At 37.1% G+C, this 20,244-nt stretch overlaps 1 protein-coding gene across 1 annotated transcript; it reads right to left on the minus strand.

The window, feature by feature from the left end:
• Positions 1–8,276: 8,276 nt before the first annotated feature.
• LOC105039332 (V-type proton ATPase catalytic subunit A) lies at positions 8,277–20,244 on the minus strand. Its single transcript, XM_073245816.1, has 20 exons — positions 19,936–20,244; positions 16,260–16,386; positions 16,060–16,115; positions 15,917–15,973; positions 15,493–15,604; positions 15,343–15,380; positions 15,109–15,210; positions 14,931–14,987; positions 14,773–14,844; positions 14,565–14,666; positions 14,409–14,471; positions 14,195–14,327; positions 12,042–12,148; positions 11,426–11,620; positions 11,242–11,328; positions 10,786–10,890; positions 10,016–10,113; positions 9,821–9,899; positions 9,338–9,426; positions 8,277–8,774 (listed from the first exon to the last, which is right to left on the minus strand). Exons 1-20 carry the CDS (start codon positions 20,005–20,007, stop codon positions 8,660–8,662), a joined length of 1,866 nt encoding a protein of 621 aa, XP_073101917.1. The 5' UTR covers positions 20,008–20,244; the 3' UTR covers positions 8,277–8,659.

The raw sequence follows: 20,244 nt of genomic DNA on the forward strand, positions 1-20,244 counted from the left end.
TGGCATGATATCGGGGGGCTCGGGATGCGTGATATTTGGAATGGTGGTGGTCCGCCATGATATATGTGGATACTCAAGGATTCCTCTTGATTTGAGGAGGGGCGCGGAGCTTTAGCCGCATACCCGACTCCCCCAGACCCGTAGGAGACGGGTCCGCCGTGGCACAGTTGTTTGGGCAATGGTGGTGCCACGCCCGAATGATCTCATGTGGAGGTATTTGGGGCAATGTTGGTTGGACGAGCTGGCCACATTGTGTGGGAAGGGGATATCTCGAGGTTTTATCCTTGAGGGGTTTGTCTACGCCAGAGTTGCCCGATGTGGGACTATTAAGGGAGATCCCCCCATAGCCTGCCTACAACATACCCCCAACTCTGGAGGGTGCATGTGCGGACAGGGGGCGAGTGCCCCCTTGCCACTGTTGTGTGCACGTGTCAAGCGGTCGTCGGGGCGAACCACGCCTCAGCTTACGAAGTATTGTCCGCTCTGGCTGGGTTCGGATGGGAAGCATTGCTCCGTGGTCCCCACCGGGGGCGAGTCCCCCTAGCGTCACGCAGACGGCCTCACGGTTTTGTCCTTACCCTCAGCAGAAAAAGGCGCCTCATGAGGGAAGGTGTGTCCATATCCCTCTTAAGCACATGCACACATCAAAATTGTCCGATGTGGGACTATTAAGGAAGATCTCCCCACAGCCTGCCCACAACATTACATAAATGCCGTTCCGGTGGTCTCTAGTCCGCTCCAACCATATCCACAATCTATTGCAAAAAATTTCCGACCACGTACGAATATGACTAGACAGATTGGAGACCATCGGAATGGTATTCTTACAAAATAAGTGTCGATCAAAATTGGTTTCTACAAGGATCTTCTGGTGCATGTGCCCACTACACTTATGTCTTCTTGTGATTTCTTCTCCGTCTCCTCGATTACGTCAGATCCTAACTTGATATCGGAGGATCTTTATTGGAGCTAATTTCGATCGGAATTTATTTTGCAGGAACATCGCTCTAATGGTCTTCAATCCATTTCAGCCATGTCCATATGCAATCGGAAATCTCATACAACAAATATTATTAGAACAATGCTTATAGAATACTGGATGTAGATTAAAAAAATTAATAATATTTTAATTTTTTATTATAAAATTATAAAAAAAGTATTAAAAATTATAAAATTAAATAATAAAATTAAGAAATTTGGAAGCATGTGCAATACTATTCTAAAATGCATTCCCAACCCTCATGCAAAAAAAATCCTAAAAAATAACCTAAGGTAGGACCGGATCACCAGCAAAATGAATGGAAATTGAAACAAAAACTTGAAAAATAGAAAAAAAAGATTGAAAAGCAGAAAGTAAAAGAATAAAAATTTTTGAAAAAAAATTGAGAGATTATATCCTAAGATGGCCTTTTTTATTACCGTGTGAATCTGACCGTTTAAGCCCATTAAACCATATAATTAAAGGCCCAACGTTCATGTATTAAGGATTTAATTAAGAGCCCAACATTCATCCAATTAAATCCTTGATTAGGTGTCCCATGTCCGGAATTGATAATTATCTCAATATTCAAAAATGATAATAAAATATTAACAATAGCATAAGGTAAAAAATAATAATATCATTAATTTAACTAGATATAAGTATAGATTTGGTAAATTATTGGATATAAATATAATAAAAATAAATCTCAAAAGATATTGTTGTAACTTACTTTATATACTCTTATTTATTGCCGCTTCAAGGCAATTGCTCCGTTTCTGATTTTGTTCCAAAGTAGCAAAGAACTCGCATCTTCTCCCTAACTCAAAGGTTCCTTGGAGAGGTATCGTCTCTCGGTCATGACCATTCATATGTCGGGTCCATCACGATAATTTTCATAGCGATCGTGATTGACTCAACTTCATATGATATATGACAACACCCAGAATCACATACACGGTACGATCGAGATCTAATTAATCTCAACCATCATGCAATACAAAGATAGATATTGCTAGAATTAAACCCAACTCTTTTTCCTCATAAAGCAAAATGTAGCATTGCTCTATTTTATATCCAGTATTATTTTGACCAACATATCTAGTGAATGATTTGATTCCTGTGCATTGCACCAATCATTGACTATCAAATAGGACAATTAAGCAGAATATATTAGATACACACTATATGTCTCAAGGCTTTTGTTGAGTCGGACATGAAATTAACTTGGGTCGTGGCAATAGAATTATTTGGATTATATGCTATTATCAAGGCTAAAGAGTAATATTTTTGATAGGCATGCAATCAGCTTCTTAAAATACCAACTGGAAGTTGCTTTGACCTACAAGATTTCAAAAAAGGGCTGGTATAATGTTATAACAGTTGTCATCTGAATATCTGGATGGCTTTTCTTATTAATAATATAATAACAATTATCAAAAAATAAAGATGAAATAGTCGTGGCCATGTCATCATCGTTCTAATATTAAACAGTACTCAAAAAAGATAGCCATTATATGGTAGGAATGATAGCTATTTTTCTGGAGTTCCCAGAATTTGCATGAACAAAATAATCTTTGAAGGAATTCAAATGCCGATGTCGGTAGGGGAAGAAAGCGATTACAAGAGTTATCATTGTGTTCTATAAAAACACAATTTAGGTTTGAGCTTCATAAAGAACAGTAAATTTGGTTTTGTATGCAGGCTGCATTCATCCTCCAATAAAACAAGTCTTTGCCTATCAAACAACAATCAATAAAAGGGCATAACAAAAAAAAAAAAAAAAATTGCATATCCCAGACATAAGGAACTACCTACTTACAATCTTTTTTAGAGACAAAAATGTCTTCAATTACGTGCGAAATGAAAAAAGTATTTCTGTCTAGGATAATTCCAGATGTCTGAAGAATGATCCTTTTTTAATCCCCAAAAGGAGATGCAGCATTAGACATGATGTGATTCTTACATGGAAGGAAAGAAGGGAAGTAAGAATTCTTACTTGGAAATTTGTTCAGAATCTGTGGAAGATCTGTGATCTAACAGTACATGAGTTGTGCTGGAGGAGCAAGGCATCCACATTTTGTCATGTCGTTCCATGTCGGCCAATCCAAGCCATGGGTCTCCACATGAGAAATGCCGACGTTACCCGATAATTACTTTTAGTGGGTACAAGTATTAAGGTTGTGGTACTTACAACTATCTCCTTTTCTTTCTGGTAGGCATCTTTGTCCTCTTTTGTACCCCACACGAGTTCTTCAACAGTAGGCAATCTGCGTAAAGTGTCGAAACTGGAAATAATATTGCCCTTCAAGGTCAAAAGCAGTAGATTAATTCTATAAAATAAACAAAGGAAAAAGTAGAAAGGTGTTATTATTCGCTGCTAAAGAGACAGCATAACTGTAGATAAACTACTTTAGCTTCACTAGCAACTTCTGCAGTCTTCCACTGCGTCTCTGGTCCAAAAATATTTTACACTGCATTATAGTCGAGATCTGGATTTATATAGCGTTTTTCGCGATATATTAGTCATACTTATTTTAACAACGAGACATGTCTTAACATAATTTAATCCAAGTGGATACAAGGATGTGAGATTAAGTGCACTCGAATATATAATTCTTAATCGTAATTCAGTCCAAATGGATATAAAGGCATCATCATCTGAGATTGATTTGAGAACCCTCGAGTCAATCACCTTTACCTACGTTATCACCCAGATATATAGCTGGCTACTGTTAAGTTCGTTCCCTTGTGACCTTAAAATTCTAGAGAGAGACTCCACTTTGATTTAAAATAATGACAGAAGATGGAGTAGAGGAGGGCGATAGGTTACATATATAGGGGGCTGCTTGTACCGGGGTCTGTTTCTAACCATTCTTTTTCATCACAAAGACCATGCATTCAATGTGATGCCTTTTTCTTTTTCTTTTCTTTTCTTTTCTTCTTCTTCTTCTTCTTCTTCTTCCTCCTCCTTTTTTTTTTTTTTTTTTTTTGTGTGTGTGTCTTCTTGCTAGCGTCGGAGTCCCCTAGTTACAGGCTTATAGAGACAGAAATAAGTTCCAATAGCGTCGTCATTTACAAGTTGGAGCAAGTCAGAAGATTTCCATATATCCCAAGAAAGCGACGAGTCGTGACCCAAGGAAGCAATATATCCCAAGGGTTAGAAGAGGCTCGCATATAGTGTTTTAAAACAGATTGTCTAAAAAAGAAAAACGAAAAGGGCCGGCGGAAGCTACCAAGTGTTAGAAGAGACTCGCATATCGTGTTTCAAACTGGATTGTTAAAAAATAATAAAAATAAAAAAAAGGTTGGGTTAGCCGGCAGAAAGATAAAAAAATTATGAAAAACCTATAAGCTGCACATTGAGGAAAATTCCTTATGCACCGCAGGCAGCGTAGAAAATCTGACATGGAGCATACCACTTTATGTAATTGATTTACGTGGCCACCACTTTCTAATACGTATTTAATGCATATAGTTTCACTTTTTATTTAAAATTTTTGAATGACAAAAATATTCTGATTCTTTAGAAAAAATTATGATATCTTATGTCCATATTATGACATTCTGCATGCAAAAAATCATGATTTTGACATAAAATGTCATAATATGCCACAGAATATCATAATTTTTTTTAAAGAATAAGGACATTTTCGTAATTCAAAATTTTCAAATGAAAAGACAGAACTGCAAGCATTAAATGTGTGTTGGAAAATAATTGGACAAAAATATTTTTTCTATATTATGATATTTTCCATCATATTATGATATGTCAGACCATATTATGACATCTTGTGTATAAAAAATCATAATATATCACAGAATGTTATAAATTTTTTCAAAGAGTAAGAATATTTTCATCATGCAAAATTTTTAAATAAAAAAATAGAACTACAGGCATTAAATACGCACTGAAAAGTGGTAACTATATGAACCAATTACATAAAGCAGTGCACTTTACGTTGAAATTTTTACACTGCCCATGGTGCACTAAGAATTTCTCGCACATAAAATATGTGAAGGAATAAACAATTCATTCCACAAGTTGCTGAAGGAAAGAAAACTCGAAAAAGAAGTGCAAATGCTACATATAATTTTTACCAAGACAAAAAGTTATTTTCTACTTCTTTTTGCCACAAATATTGCAAAAGATTTCTTGAAAAAGGAAACTAGCATATAAGTCCATGTGTGGCTAGTTAAGATCGACGATGATAATAGCAAAAAGTTCTGTCTTGAAATTTATACAACAGTTTACAATAGACAGTGTTTCCTAACCCCAGAAAAAGATTATTCTTGATAAAGTAATAGATTTATCACAAGATCGCTCGTTAATTGCCTAACAACACCGTTTTAGTGATCCCAGTTCATATATCTAAGGGGGAGTTCCAGCTTCGATGAAGCAAGATGCTACATCCGCTGCTGCTGCAAGCGGCAAAGTGCTGCCACTTCCATGGTTCTGGGAAGCAGGTCCAAGGAGAACTAGAGGAAGGAGTTTGATGCCTCTCGACCTCTGACCATTACTCATGTAGTATGGCAGCTCTTAGAGGTGAAGTGGATGAGTCTCTAGTAAGAGTTAAATTGTCATCAACTTTGTGAAAAAACTACACATCTCAATTCAGATGCCAGTGTCCTCCTTGTCTCTGGTAGTTATAATAATCTGGGCAGCTAGAAGTTTATAAAGAAACACATATCGTCCACTCATTTCTCCCCATCAAGCCTACATCATGCCATATACTGGACCGTGACCACCGACTATAAGGTTTCAGGTTGGCTAGACTGCAGAGAACAGTGGAATCGCAACAAATTGCTTGGAGTACAGAGGGGTCGAGAACACAACAGAACCAGGAAACCCCTCACGTATTTTACTTAGGATTCTGGTGAGGATGGCTTGGTACAGCACTTTGAACTGCAAGCTATGCTCCTACCAAGCTTTTATTGCCTCTTCATTCTTAGATAATAACCCATCTGGATGGCCAAATGGTACAGTCTTAGATCAGCACAACTCTTACGATCCGGGATGATACACCTTGGAACTGACCACAGCTGACGTGCCTTCTCCATATTTTCTGCCTCGAAGACGTGCCGAGATCTTGAAGCCAACCTCTCGGACTGGGACAGCAGGCCAGCCGACCTTTCCAGCAACCTCGTCAGCTCGGCACCTAGGTTAGGCCAGGTCTCAGCGGCAACAGGTGGCTTTGACAAATGTCCACTAACGTCGCATAATGAGATTGTGTGGACAACTTGGTGAACGCAATCAATAAGACAAGCAATGCCACGGAGGACCTGCTGCTGTCATGTGCTCTGCAGGAAACTACTCATCCAGCTGATTGATAAGGATATGATAAAATTGATCTGATGGATACGTGCTCTGTCCAAATTTAATCAAATTTAAAAAATAAAATTTGATCGAATTTAAATTCAAATTTAGATAAAATTTAAAAACTATAATATAGATATGGATAGAATATAGATAATGTTGTTTTCTATCCAAATTCGAATCCTAATCCGATCCGAACCTATGGATATGAGTAATATCCGAATCCATATCCGAACTCATACCCGAATATATATGTTTATAATTCTGTTTTGATAATTCTATTTTGATTAATAATATGTACAAAATTATTTTGATTATTTATATATCCTATATTGAATTATAATTCTATTTTTATGTTTGATTTCTATAAATTTAGACTTATAAATTATGTTCTATATTGATTTGATAATTCTGTTTTGGTTGATAATGTGCATAAAATTATTTTGATTGTTTATTTTTTTAGATATAGGATGGATATGAAGTGGGTATGGGTTAGATATAAAAAAATGGGTTATCCATGGATATCTCCGAACCTATTGGGTATGAAGATGAATATTTTTTTTCTTACCGATCGGATATCAGATAGGATTTGAGTATAGAATATTAAGTTTGGATTTGAAGATGGATAGTACATTATCCGATCCAAATCCTACTTGTTGCCATCCCTACTGATTGACTAACTATGAAAAAATTTTCTAAGAAGTTGGAAATTTAATTTTTCAATCTCTCACTGAAATTTTATGAACTCAATTCAGCACAACAGCAACATCTCTTTATTGGTTAATGGATTTATACCAACCCAATCCGTAAATATTCTGTCTCTTTGGTTTTATGTTGGAACTGGCAATGTCCAAGCGGTGGACTAGCATGCCCAAGCACAACCAAGCTGTCACTATCATACAATACTGTGCTGGTCTACCGGTTTTGGGAAGACTTGGCTGCTGGCAGAAATCTACCGTTTGTTCCAGCTGAAAATTTGTAAAAGCTTGACCAACACAGGTGACACCACGCATGCTGAACTGGCTTGAAGAGACAAATACGCGACCTTTTTCTTGCTACTAGTTGGGAACCGTAATGATAAAATGGCCCCATTACACAATTAATAAAGCTACAAGTCAGCTACCCAGTAATGCAGAAATTAATAACACCATTATACAATTATTAAAGCTGTAAACATGAGTTGGGACTGAAAATAAGGCCAATTCTGGCCTAGATTAAAAAGGACGACAATAGAGATGCCTCGTTCCACTGGTTCCGAAGATGGAGGTGCCACCACTAGAGAGGACTGAAAACCTGGCGATCAAAGCCTGCTAGACTGGGATTCCAAATATCAGAAGGCAATTTATTACGAAGCATGTGTGGTTGGCGCAGAGTAACAAGCACTAGAAGGGCAAAATTCTAAAAAGTTAGTCAACAACTTTTTACCTTCTAAACCTACTTACTCCACTTAACTCATGAATGAATCTCTCTCATACCGAGCGAAGTAATTTATCATAGAGTAAAAAAACGCGAAAATTACCATATTTATTATAAATTAACTTATTCACTTCCACATAGAGTCAAAAAGTAGTAGAAATATTCTATATATTTACGAGAAAATAGAACCTCCCAGAGGTTTCCACCGCTGCAAGGTGTGACCAAAAAAAAAAAAAAAGATATACAGTCTTATCCTCATGTGCACTGACCTTTTTCATGTTTCGAACCCAGAACAATCAGATCATAATAAACCAACCATGCTATCGTCCCACGGTCATTCCAGATATTCACAGGGACTATATAAATGCAGACCTTTTTTATTAAGATGAAAGAAAATAGCATAAAAGTTGATAACCTACATGCACCTATGTCCTTGTATATGCGACAAAAATGGGATGGCAACAGATAATCAAGGAATAAGTAGGATATGATAATTCACAATTAGGAAGAATATTTGAAATTTAAACATATTGTGACTTCAGAAAAGTAATGAGGCTGCCAAGATAAAAAATGAATCACCAGAACCAGGGCTGGCTTTGAAGTCTGAGATACATTAAAATCTATCAGCAACAACCCATCAAAATGGTTGCAGTTGAAATAGATGGACTAATTGAGCTATGAAATTATCAATACATCCACCTTTTATTACAAGAGAACATATAAATGGCGATCTTCTGCCTCCCTTACTAGAATAACCAAAAAGGCAGGTCTATGAAAACATAAAATGTCCAAAGATATGCAAAACTTTGAGGCATAGACTAGCAGCATGATGTGTATGCACATGCTACAGAAGAAACCAAACTGCTGCTGAAAATCGTCCAAGTGACCAGGTAATGTAGAGACAGACTACCTCATCACTTTCATCTCTGATTATACATAATAGTACATCACCGTGTTTCATCTTCTAGATTACGGAACCCAGCAGTGAGGTCATCATATAATTTCTTGAACTTTCCAACAAGGGCTTCCTCACCTTCTGCGGGATCTTCAAATTTCTGGGACCTGCATAATAAATGAATACATTCATATTAATGTCATTTCTAGCATCAAGAAATATAGCTCTTTAAAAAGCCTTAACCAAGATACAACTTTCTATCACTGATTACCAACACAATTTATAATGAACTTTCCTGATCTGATATGTGTTGCAACTGATGGTTTTGCTTAAGTTTAATGGATGGCAAACACTGTCCTCCTGGAAGAATAGCACATTACCCACAGAAAATTTTATATTTTTCTTTTACTGACCAAAAAACAATATCAGATTGCTGTTGTACTGACATGTTTGAAGCAAAGTTTTCCAAGCTTCATGAAGTCGACAATATCTCCTGTTAGAGTTGTTACCATTTAAAAATATGATACACTCACACAGATATTGGTGCCCGTTGTCCTGCACTACTTCAACTGTTCTAAACTTCACGCTACACCAACTTTTTCACATGTCTAATTACACAGATGTCCAAAAGACATTCGACACATGGTACTAAGCAACATGGTACTAAGCAACGGTTAAAAATCTTAGGACGTAGCATTTTGAAAAAAAATGTATCGATCCAGTTACTTACACTAGACGGTAGAAAAGGTCACCCAAACGATGCTTGATGACACTGTATGTTATCTTCTGGCCATCAGAACCTGCTCCTCGCTCAACTGCCTGCAAATAAACAACATGAAGTACATATGAAGAATCAGAGAATGCATCATATAAATAAACAGAACAAATAAATACATGGAGCAATAAAATACATTAGAAGACAAAAAAACTGAAGTCAACAAAAGAATAATTCAAAGAACCCATTAATGCCGTTCCATAGATCATCAGCATCAGCCAGAAATTGATTGTTAAACTGAGGTATCCAATCAACTAATTCTTCAACAGCACATCAAACATTTGAAAAAGATTTTTTGAACAGCCTTATGCAACAATTTGGCAAGCCAAATCCAATCGGAAGATATCAAGAACCAAACTCAATCTTTGATACAAACCAATGAACCATCATTAGATTTTTTTTTTAACAAGGTAAAATATCAAAAAACTTCCAATTTACCTGATTTGCCAGAGAATTAAAATGAATGATGTTGCGCATCATCCAGACTGACTTATAGAATGGGCAGAATTTATCATACCTGTCACAATTGCCATGTCTTTTATGAGGAGATTGCACAAAACTACTAATGTCAAGGGTCAGAAGCAACTGATAAAACAGCAGAGGTAGCTTATTATGATGAATTAGTATACTTACGGTGTAAATGCATTCTGTGCAAGGTAATCCTCCCTCAGAAGCTTTGCTGTCTCTAGGGTGATTTTGTCACTTTCCGCTAATGCATCTTTGCCAACAAGCTGCAGTATTGCCAGTAAATCAGACAAAAGACAAAACTTGATAGCAATACAACAAGTGACTGGAGATTTAATCTGCTCATTGCTAGCTAACATCAGAAATCCAAAACATGCCTCTACAGGTCTAAAAGTTTTCATCAAAAGCATTAGCAGATTTTGCATGACAAATGGAACAGATGAAGATAAAGAATCACTGAACAAATATTTTTGGATAATAATAATATTCTGCTGCAAATTATAGTCTCAATGGAACTCGTAACCATGAGAGACATGTTTTAGAATTGTATGTGTAGAGATAACAATGACTATGATCTCGTCATTTTGGGCTTGTTGCTTACAACTTCTAACAGACTTGATACTTTATATCTCAAATGTGTTAGAGAAACGCTGAATATTAACATTTGCTATATTGTCATCAATATTGTGGAAAAACTGATTGCAGACAACCAGATATATCATCCACAATGAATGTTAACAACTGCTATACATCTCCTACACCAATAAAACATATTGCCTACAAAACTACAGTAAACACACTGGAAGCATCAAAGACCCTGTCTTCCTTTTTTAAGTTTCTGCATTCTGATTTTCCAGGGAGAATCCAAAATAAGTGATGATATCAATGTACTTAAAAATGGCAAGCCATATTAAGATTAGCCAAGCTGGAAAGACTACCTGGACAATTTCATTTAGATCATCCTCTCTCTGTAACACCTCCCGGGCTTTTGTTCTGATGTCAATAAAATCTGGATCGAACTTCTCATAGAAAGATTCTAAGGCCTGCAGTACATAATATAATCGAAGAACTGAAATTAAACTTAGCTTAAACACTATATCACTTGAAGGTCTTAATAAGTGCACTCTGAGAAACTGTGATTAGATCATACATATAAAACTTATATGAAGTAAGAGTAGCAAATAAGAGCAATGGAGGGGAAAACAGGAACTACTTGTTGCTTTTTGTGTAATAGTGCCATATTGGTGAAAATCCTTGATATGGTTTGCATTTCTTTCTGTTTCTTTCTTTCTTTTTTTTCCATTCCTTTTTCAGTCTCTCTAACAATCAAGATTGTCAAACTTCCTAATAATAAATTATGTCTTAGGCATAAGAAATATGGTACAATAGCAAACCTTTGAGTACTTTGAATATGATATAAGCCAATTCACTGATGGAAAATGTTTTCTCTGAGCAAGCTTCTTATCCAGGCCCCAAAAGACCTGTAGAACAAATTGTCAAGGCAATGGACAAATATACAGGATCAACAAAACAGAGGTAAATATTATCGTATCTTTAGCCGGTCGTATTTCCTTTCACCTGAACAATACCAAGAGTTGCAGAAGTCACTGGGTCTGAAAAATCACCACCAGGAGGGGAAACAGCACCAACAATTGTGACACTGCCAGTTCGATCCGGACCACCAAGGCATTTCACTTTACCAGCACGTTCATAGAAGGATGCTAGACGTGCTGCAAGATATGCAGGATAACCACTATCTGCTGGCATTTCAGCCTGTCATAGAAATGGTTACTATTAGTTACAGTTAATAATGCACTATTTTTTTCCTTAAAGTAGATAAACTCAAAAGACAATACATAAAATGCTTGAGATGGGATATATATTGCTTAAACAGCTTCCTAAAATAAAATTTCTTAATGGTTCAACCTATGGGAAAGTGAATTGTCACATTCCACATGAACCAGCATTTTCCTGCTAAGGTTGGCTACTTAATTATTTCTTCATGATCATTTTAAAAGACCAAATAAGATGGTTTATACACATATGGTTACATATGGTTAGTTCTCCAGTATACGACAATAGCAAATAACATATATATAACACACATGCATGCACCGCACGTGCACGCGCGCACAGAGAGAGAGAGAGAGAGAGAGATATCTGTCATGAGATAAGAAAATCTAAGGTTAATTACCAGTCGGCCTGATATTTCACGCAATGCTTCTGCCCAACGAGAGGTGGAATCAGCCATCATGCTAACATTGTAGCCCATATCTCTAAAGTATTCAGCAATAGTAATTCCTGAAGACAACCAAGATTATTAAAAATCATTTTTCAGAAACTATAAAACCACCGGATCATATATAATATAACAAAATAAAATGTCTAACATAAGCTTCCGAACAAAGAGAACATGCAAAACAAATTCTTCATGGCACACCGATGTCCTCATTGTCCGAGGATGAAACTAAAATTTACACATTCATTGATATCAAACACGGGAATATAGCAAAAGTGCTCCATATATTATGAAACATCATAAAATATAACATTCTCATGCACACCAATCCCCACTCCAGTCAATCTTTCATCTTCAAAGCCCTTTTTGGCTTCAGGCTAAGAAAAGGTGAACATGAGAAGATTAGGGTTGAATGTTTGATTATGTCCGCTTTGACAAAAAATTATGAGCATCATAAGCAGGCTTTATCAATGCTGTGAAAGAAACTAAAAGGAAAAAATAGGATGCCCAGACTGGGAGAAGATTGTGTGTTCCTCCGTGAGTAAAACCTCTAGTTGATCTTTTTTCCCTGTTCACATTCAGAATATTCAAAGAGATACTACGACAACAAGTATCCATAAATCTAACAGAGGCCCCAAACAGAGCATGCACTCCGTAGCATACTTTGTCTGGTATATCAGGATTTACAGTATGGCTGTATAAAATGTTCAACTTTTTAGGCTCATCGTTGCTTTAGCATGAGCCATTGCAAAATGTCCACCACACTGCATAACCCATGTTTGCATCTAAGAATCAACTGTTCAGTAGCATTCATTGCCACATATGTGAGAATGAGCAAGAGTGAAATGGTGGGAGCAGTGACAGAATTACATAATTACAGAAAATGAAGTACCAGAGACATCCCAACTCCTTGATCCGGGTAACCAGTGATTATCAAGAATAGCAAACCAAGATTCCATAGGATATAATCAAGTTAGGAGACATTATATTTTCTAATAACCCTTACTCAGAAAACTTAACTATCGAAAAATAGTAATATTCTATAAGCAGCACATTTATTTATGCAAATATCATTGAACATGATTAAAAAGACCAAAAAAACTCATATGTTTACAGAAGTCTAATATTATGCGTAAAGCTGTCAATTAATTGGATTCCATCTAGAACATGATCAGGTTAAGCTGGATAAGGTCAATATTTTTGACTCAAATGACCCACCAGCAGCCCCATTAAGGATGAATGGATAACCTGAATATTTATCAAACTGAACTCAGGATGGGGTCGAGCAATCTGGTAATGACCTGACCCAACTATCTTACTATATGATATTGATACATCTCAGGTAATATAACAACTATGTCACATATATGAAAATCAAAACACAATGAATGCGATGTCCATGTCCTCTTCTCTTGCAGCCGACACTATCCTCATCTCCTCCACCGTACTCCTTCCACCAAGGCCAACCACCTTCTCCCAACCCAAACCAGCGATGGCTGCATTATACTGAACCCAGGCAGGTCCCCCTCCTCTCCCTTGCCCACCCACAACCCCACACCCCACCCCCTTCTTCTCTCCCTCCACTCCCGTCCACACCGTCGCTCAAAACCCCACAGACCTCTGCTTCACTAGGCCACTACCATCCACCCACGACCAAATCCACCACCTCACAGCCCTGCTACTAGACCCTGAACTCCAACACCCCACTCCCTGTCATTATCTTCCACATACCCATACTTACTCCCAATCCCAAATCCTAAACATTAACGAGACTAGGACGGTTTAAAGTAGCTTTCTCTCCATTCCAATGGGTTGTTGCATCAGCTCCAGTTTCTAAACTTTTGGATCAGCCTCAATCCGTTAGCAGTCTTTTCTGTTTGGATCAGCCTCAATCTGAACTAATTCAATCATTAGCAGTCCTGGTTAACAGCCCAGTCCACAGTTTTCCCCCCCCTAACTGGACAGATAGAAGTGATCTGACTAGAGTATTCAGCTCCAGTTTGCTTATGGTTGTCCCGTGCTCTTAATTCCACCAAGGAGATGTTCAATCCTCTCTTGATTGAACATATGAATCACATGCATCGGGATGCAGGGATTGGAACTGATACCTGTATAAATAGATGCCTCTCGAGCAGCCACGGGCATATTGGAAGTATTAGCCACAAGTGTAGTCCGTTTCATGACAGATTCTTCACGGCCATCAGGCAAAGTCATTGTCAATTGGGGGAAATCCATAAGCACCTGGTATAGCAGTAAACATTAGATATCCAGCAAAACCGAAAAGGACAAGACAAGCTAAACTAGAGGGGAGGGGGCCAAAACCTCAGCCATTTCATTTCCTCTTTCTCCACAGCCCACATAAACCACCGTGTCAGAATTGGAGTACTGGACAAGTGGGATGAGGTGACAAAAATTAGTGCAAGATCATGTTGACACAGAAAACACGAAATAAGAAATAATCATTCAACCAATGGTTACCTTTGACAGTGCCTGACTGATAACTGTTTTTCCACAGCCAAACGCACCAGGTATAGCACAAGTGCCCCCAAGAACAGAAGGGAAAAGGGCATCAAGCACACGCTAAAGACCATTTACACAATTTTTAGTAAATTTAGAGAAAGGATATGCGAGGAAAAATGAGCTCACTAATAATAGAAATAATATTAAAACTATAATTTATTTTTACCTGCCCTGTTAACAGAGGTGTATCAGCAGCAAGCTTTGCTGCAACAGGCCTTGGTGTCCGCACTGGCCATGTCTGTGTAAATGGACATTAAGTAAAACTGGCAGAAATTCAGCATGCTGCTAACAAAAACCAAACTCTGAAAATAAACAAGTTATTACCTGAAGCATTGTGAATTGCTTTTTGACACCTTGAAACTCAAGCTCAAGTACTGTATCCTGAATAAATCACACCGTAAAAGAGAAATAGGAAGCAAAAGATGATGAAAAGTCATATAAGCTTTGCATAACAAAGATTAAGGGCCTTAAAATTCAAAAGCAGGGAAAACCGATTACAGACCTTCAGGCTGTAATGACCAGAAGGGGCAATATAAGTGATCTTGCCCATGGAACCTGGCGGAAGTGCAACATTGTGTTGCATTAAAGTGTTCTCAAAAACAGTCTGCATGGCAAATAATCAATATCGTGATCACTATAGAACTGAAATGGAGCTAAGAATTTTTCCACTATGAATTAAAAGAGTCTGCATCAAAAAATCAAAAAAAAAAAAAAAATCATCCAATGCATAACTTACAGCATATAGATCTCCACCAGTAAGAAGATCTCCAACAGCTGTAACGAGTGCAAGAAAATATCAAGATTCTGAACTCTACAAATAGCTGCCAAAAGTCCAACAACCGAAACAAGTGTGCTGGAAAATAAAAGAATGATTTGGTCAACTCACCTAATTTCTTAGGCTCAAATTCCCACAATGTATCTTTGTCAAGGGCAGGGACAGAAACACCACGAGGAATGTAGACATCACCAGACTTTAAAGCAATAGTTTTTAGAGGGCGCTGTATTGAAGGAGAACAAAGAAATGCACTGTTAGCTAATCATTTACTAACTGCATCACTGCATGACAGTTAAACCATGATAGGCATCTAAAGCATGATGCTTGGAGTAGCTGAATCATCCGAACTAACAACAACAACCACAAGATAAACAAATAGCCAAATAGTTTTTGAGACTCAAAGGAAATTGAGGTACATGACCAAACAGCAGCTGCACCATATGATTCTTAACAACTAGTGAGCCTCATGAATATAAACCGATAATTTAATTGAAACATTCAAAATGTACTTAAGTTCTTAAATTCATAGGCTAACCTGAATCCCATCAAAAATATTGCCCAAAATACCAGGCCCCAGCTCCACGGAAAGAGGCTGCAGGAAAAAACATCCAACTCATAAAAGGGAGCACACTACAATCAATCAATATTGATTGCATGCATACAACCCGGCATATATACCTTATGGGTTCGCAAAACAGGGTCATTTACCATCAAACCAGCAGTTTCTTCATAAACTGAAATCCAAGCAACAATGTGTATGTTATAGCAACTCCGAATTTCTCATGTACTATCATGTACTAAATCAAAATAATTCCACATTTGATACACAGAAACACAAAGAAATAAGAATATGATTGAAAGTCTGTTAAGTTTTGCACCCTGAATGGTAGCTGAATCTCCCTCCAACCGAATAATCTCACCAATAAGGTTATCATGACCAACACGAACCAATTCATACATGGCAGCACCTCCCATTCCATCTGCCACAACAACTGGCCCAGAGACCTGAAAATTTCAGGGAAGTGTCAGCCAAATAACGCATCAAGGCTCAATTCCACAAAGTTGTCACATTATAGTCAAGGAAATGTAAAAGAGCTTGTGCATCTGTCTGGAAGTCCCACTTTCAAATGTCAACTGAGAAGTACATTCAATGATGAAGATAAGCATGATAAAACAAAAGGCATTTTGGAACATAAGTAATTGGGACTGTTCGCATGCAACTGAAAAACAAGAGTAATTCAAAATAGGTCGAAAAGTAAGTTGTTTAGAAAATTTAGCAGTAACCAAAGCGTATATAGCCTTTTTCACCCAGAACTAAACACAAATTCACTTGCTCTGTTAAAATGCATAGGTTGCTACATTTCACAAGCCCATAATCTAGCAACTCTTTTTTCTAATGTACTTCTGGACTTACTGCTGACAGGCAACAGAATAAAGCTTAAAACACTGTTAAAATTAGGAGAATTGGAAATAAAACTTTCTGTCCATCCTGGAGTCTATGATGAATTTGAAACCACAGATTGGTTACATTGCATGGAATCTTTTATCTACAGTTTTGGAAAAGAGATGGTAATTGAATAAACAGATTTATCATGGTCCAGTTGAGCTCAATGTTTCCTACAAGAATTCATAAATTGACAAGGCCAAACAAATGTGATAAACCTCAGCAAAAAAAAAAAAAAAAAAAAAAAGCCATACTTCACGAGAAAGTGACAGAGGAAAATCAACCAACAGAAACCATTTGAATAAATTTGGAGATGAATCCAGCAAGTTGATGTTGACAAAATGTTCATGTTGAAATCAGGCAGTATTCTGCTTATTTTTTCCCTAAACTTGAACATATAGGATGATATATTTCTTTATCTATGGCATCCAGAAAAGCAGTCAAGTGTATGAATGCAAAGGCATATGATGGAAACATTCCAACAAGCAGAAAGTCTCATCCCAAGTAATATTGAAACAAGACCAAAAAAACACCTGCTAGGAAACATGACATAAAAGTAGTATTCCTGGCTAAACAGAGAAAATCAAGAATGCTTTTGCACCTAGACATAACCAACTTCAAATCCAAAACTGATCTGGTCTCAAGACATTTGTCTGGAGGAACAGTGTTTGTTCTGGAAGATCAAGGACTTATGTCTTGGTAATGGTCAGGGAAGAGATGTTTCATATTGGCAATATGATTCAAACTCTAAAGACAGTATAAATGATCAGCTTCTTCTGTACCAGTAATGATATATGAAATACCACTTCTCACAGTCCAGCACACACCAATTTGGATGCAAGAAATATTCCAAAAATATGGAGGAGGATTTTAATTTTTGAAAAGCTAGACGAGCAAAGACCAAATTCTCAATTAAAAATTGACACCTGAGATGTAAAGAACCAGAGCACCTAACCATATCTAGATTGTAACACTTGTCTTCAGTATGTGAGGTCCGCTTTGTAGATGCCTCTTTGCCATTCATTCTTTCAAAGGCACTTCATACCCCAACAAAATTCTTCTCTTCTAGAAAATTTATAACCCAATAACCTTAAGCCACCTCCTTTGTTTCCAGAATTTTTGATAGACATTGTACACTTCCTCTCAATAAAATCTCCTAAAATCTTTGCTGCACTTGCCAAAACAGTTCTTAACTCCTTCATCCTGAAGGGCATGCTCCTATGAAGGGGAAAACTTTGATAAGGTGCACAAACTAGATGGAACATAGCCATTCAAATAGTCATGGTTGATCGTTTGAAACTTGAAAGAGACTATAATGACCACAATAAAAGATATCATATCCTTGTTTGTCAAAGTGCTTCTTCAAAGATACTTTCCATAGTCTAAAGCCTTATTATGATTCATGAAAGCTTCTGTGAAGCGAAATACAAACAAACGAAATGGTTTATTCATTAATTAAACATTTAAAAATGGAATTTTGATTTTTATTTCATGAAAATATAATGAGAATTGACCTTCATCGGTGAATTTCATGAGGAGGTGAAACCTGAATTCCATAATCAGATATAAGAATGTGGCGGACAGGTCTCAAATTGGGCAAATAGCAAAATGTTTGAGACATATTTAATTGTTACTATCAATCATACTAAGTCTTTGGACATAGCAAAGTGTTCTAATTCCCAGGGTGTATCATATTCCGTAGAAGTTAATGTTCACAACCATAAGAATGTGGTGGAAGCATATCAATCAAGGAAAGAACAAAATGTTTGAAAATGCATGTAAATGTTACTACCAGTCATTCTAGGTTTTGGGATGTAGCAAAATGGTTTGATTCATGGTACATAGTTCTTGGTCATATAAGTTAATGTTCACAATAATGCTACTCACTGCAATGGTTAAATATATGTTAATTACAGACAACTTAAAAGAAAGGAGGGGGTGCATATTTACCTTTTGAAGCAATAATTCAGTAGAAAACAATGGAAGTGCGATAGTCAAAAGGTTTGTGCTTGGCAGATCTCTTTATCTTATTTTCACACTCAGCATTAGAAATTTCCTTTTCCTTTAACATAATTGAAGGCATATAATTCTAAAAGAAAGTCATAACAGCAACAGTCCATATACAATGTCCCCTTCATACAGAGTACCCTTCAAAATATATTCAGGCAGTCACCGTATATAGATATATATTCGGGCCATTTTTCTCATCTAATAATTAAAATCAGAGGGACCAAAGGAGAATTTTACCAGTTAAGGGAAAAACAATTATCTTTATCATAAGGATGAAATTTAAACAGATCCAGGTACATAAATGGAATCATTCATTTGTAAGTTGATTCGGACATTCCAGGTTAAAGATCTAGAAGGCATGTCTTCCTCATACAGATCAGAAGTTTTACGCAGATTAATTGTTGACAGAGAGAATTATGCCACAACTGTAAGTGTTTCCTCTCAAGAAGCATGTAGTGGCTCTATTCTTCGCAAACAAACCATAAAACAAAAAAATCTCTCTTGACATGAAGGCTAAGTGGAAAACATTAAAAAATGATGCCAAAACCAAAATAGAAACATTTAGGGGGGGAAAAAAAATCCACAACTTGCTCTCAAGTAAGGTAACTAAAGCCGAAGCATTTTGCACAAGTCAAATGACGTCGGAGGAAAGAAGAAGGAAAAAACTGCAAAAATCCAGCATAAATCATGATACAAAGGCGTGACTACGAGGAACTTGGCAAACATCCGTCCGACGCTTCTAATAGCTTGATTAACAGATAATTTGGATTAGGCGAAATGAGGTCAAGAAATTGAACTCGTAACGTCCATTACATTCAAAAACCAAACGATGCGAAACGTCTAAAAAAGAATGGGAGAAATCTTTCTTTAAGAAAAGAATGAGAGAGAAAGAAATCTCTCAACCAAAAAAATCAATCGTCCATAAAATCTGATACACATAAAATCTGAACATATTTGTAATTTCAAATCGCATATTAGAACAAGAAAAGCCCTAAATACATCTCAACCTATGAAAGCTCGAATCAATGAAACCATATACTCCATCAAACCTGATCCAAGTAGCGGGAACAGAAGAACAAATAAGAATCCAGGAACGATACCTTGCGGACATATCCGTACTCGCTCTCCTTCTCCGAATCCTCGAAGGTCGTCAGACGATCGCCGTAGGCCATCTCGGCGGGTCGATATCAAAAACCAAGCAAGAAGAACTGATCGGAAATCCAAATTCCACGATCCCAGAGAAATTTCCTCCGAGATCAAGGGCGATCGCACGGCGAAAAGAGAGCAAAATTTAGGGGTTTTTTGTGTCTGGGCGGTGCGGAGGAGTGGAGAGGGCGAGATCAGGAGGCCCAGGGCCAGAGAGAGAAAGACTAGAAGGAGTACCGCGTGGAGATACCAAGAATTAAGAC

The sequence above is a fragment of the Elaeis guineensis genome, chromosome 1 (genome assembly GCF_000442705.2).
Source record: "Elaeis guineensis isolate ETL-2024a chromosome 1, EG11, whole genome shotgun sequence".
Taxonomy (NCBI): Eukaryota; Viridiplantae; Streptophyta; class Magnoliopsida; order Arecales; family Arecaceae; genus Elaeis; species Elaeis guineensis.

What these genes read in the sequence shown, in the direction of transcription:
- LOC105039332 (XM_073245816.1), bottom strand. Translation starts at nt 20,007, where the DNA reads ATGGCCTACGGCGATCGTCTGACGACCTTCGAGGATTCGGAGAAGGAG. An exon ending in CTGGTGGAGATCTATATGCT is followed by an intron (nt 15,211 to 15,342) that starts GTAAGTTATGCA and finishes TTTGCCATGCAG; the next exon opens with ACTGTTTTTGAGAACACTTT. An exon ending in GACCTTTTCTACCGTCTAGT is followed by an intron (nt 8,775 to 9,337) that starts GTAAGTAACTGG and finishes TTTATTATGCAG; the next exon opens with GTCCCAGAAATTTGAAGATC.